General features: G+C 53.3%; 1 protein-coding gene across 1 annotated transcript in view; it reads left to right on the top strand.

The window, feature by feature from the left end:
* Nucleotides 1-828, top strand: part of LOC111649727 (snRNA-activating protein complex subunit 4-like) — a 7,412-nt gene extending 6,584 nt beyond the window's left edge. Inside the window, 3 exon segments of the mRNA XM_023399432.2 lie at nt 46-196; nt 357-463; nt 705-828. Coding sequence (XP_023255200.2) covers nt 46-196; nt 357-463; nt 705-803 — 357 coding nt within the window. The 3' untranslated portion in view covers nt 804-828.
* Nucleotides 829-843: the final 15 nt, after the last annotated feature.

Here is an 843-nt window from a genome sequence, read left to right as displayed (position 1 = left end):
CTGTCTGTCTCTGACCTGTCTGTCTCTGACCTGTCTGTCTCTCAGACGGGGAGGACAGCCTTCATGTGTCTTCAGACGTTCCAACGTTTTGTCTCCGACTCGTTGAGACACAGCAGTTGGACTCCGGCTGAAGACGATCTGCTCAGAGAGCTGGTGGACAAGATGAGGATCGGAAACTTCGTCCCCTACACGCAGAGTAATGACATCACACTGACATCACAGGTTTAATATTTTTTTACACTCATGCTTACCTGTCTCTCGACATGTCTGTCTGTCTCTCTCTCTCTCTGTCTGTCTCTCCCCCTGCCTCTCTCTCTCTACCTGTCTCTCTCTCCACCTGTTTGTCTGTCTCTCAGTGAGTTACTTCATGGAGGGTCGTGACCCTGCTCAGCTGATCTACAGGTGGAACCAGGTGTTGGACCCAAGTCTGAAGAAAGGCTTGTGGAGCAAAGAGGAGGATGAGGTAGGCAGGGGGCGGGGCTTAGACTGAACACATGGTTTGCTACTGTGGCTGTAAAAACTGTCCCAGTGGTATCATTGTGACATCACTGTGTCTCCCTGTCTTTCTCTCTCTGTCCGTCCCGCTACCTGTCTGTCCCCCTATCTGTTTGTCTCTCTCCCCCTGCCTTCTCTCTCTCTCTGTCCCTGTCCGTCCCCCTGCCTGTCGCTCTCTCTGTCTCTTCCCCTGCCTCTCTGTCTGTCAGCTCCTGCTGCAGGCTGTCTTTCGTCACAGGGCGAAGAACTGGTGGAAGATCAGGTTGGAGGTTCCTGGACGGACAGACAGCGCCTGCAGAGACAGGTGAGAGCATATTGGATGACCAGAGTCGCAGTCTGTGTGACTGT

The sequence above is a fragment of the Seriola lalandi genome, unplaced genomic scaffold (genome assembly GCF_002814215.2).
Source record: "Seriola lalandi dorsalis isolate HSWRI2012SDOR001 ecotype SW California unplaced genomic scaffold, Sedor1 jcf7180002051903, whole genome shotgun sequence".
In the NCBI taxonomy this organism is placed as follows: Eukaryota; Metazoa; Chordata; class Actinopteri; order Carangiformes; family Carangidae; genus Seriola; species Seriola lalandi.
Note: the sequence above shows the minus strand (reverse complement) of the source record. Positions and strands in the feature narration are given on the sequence as shown.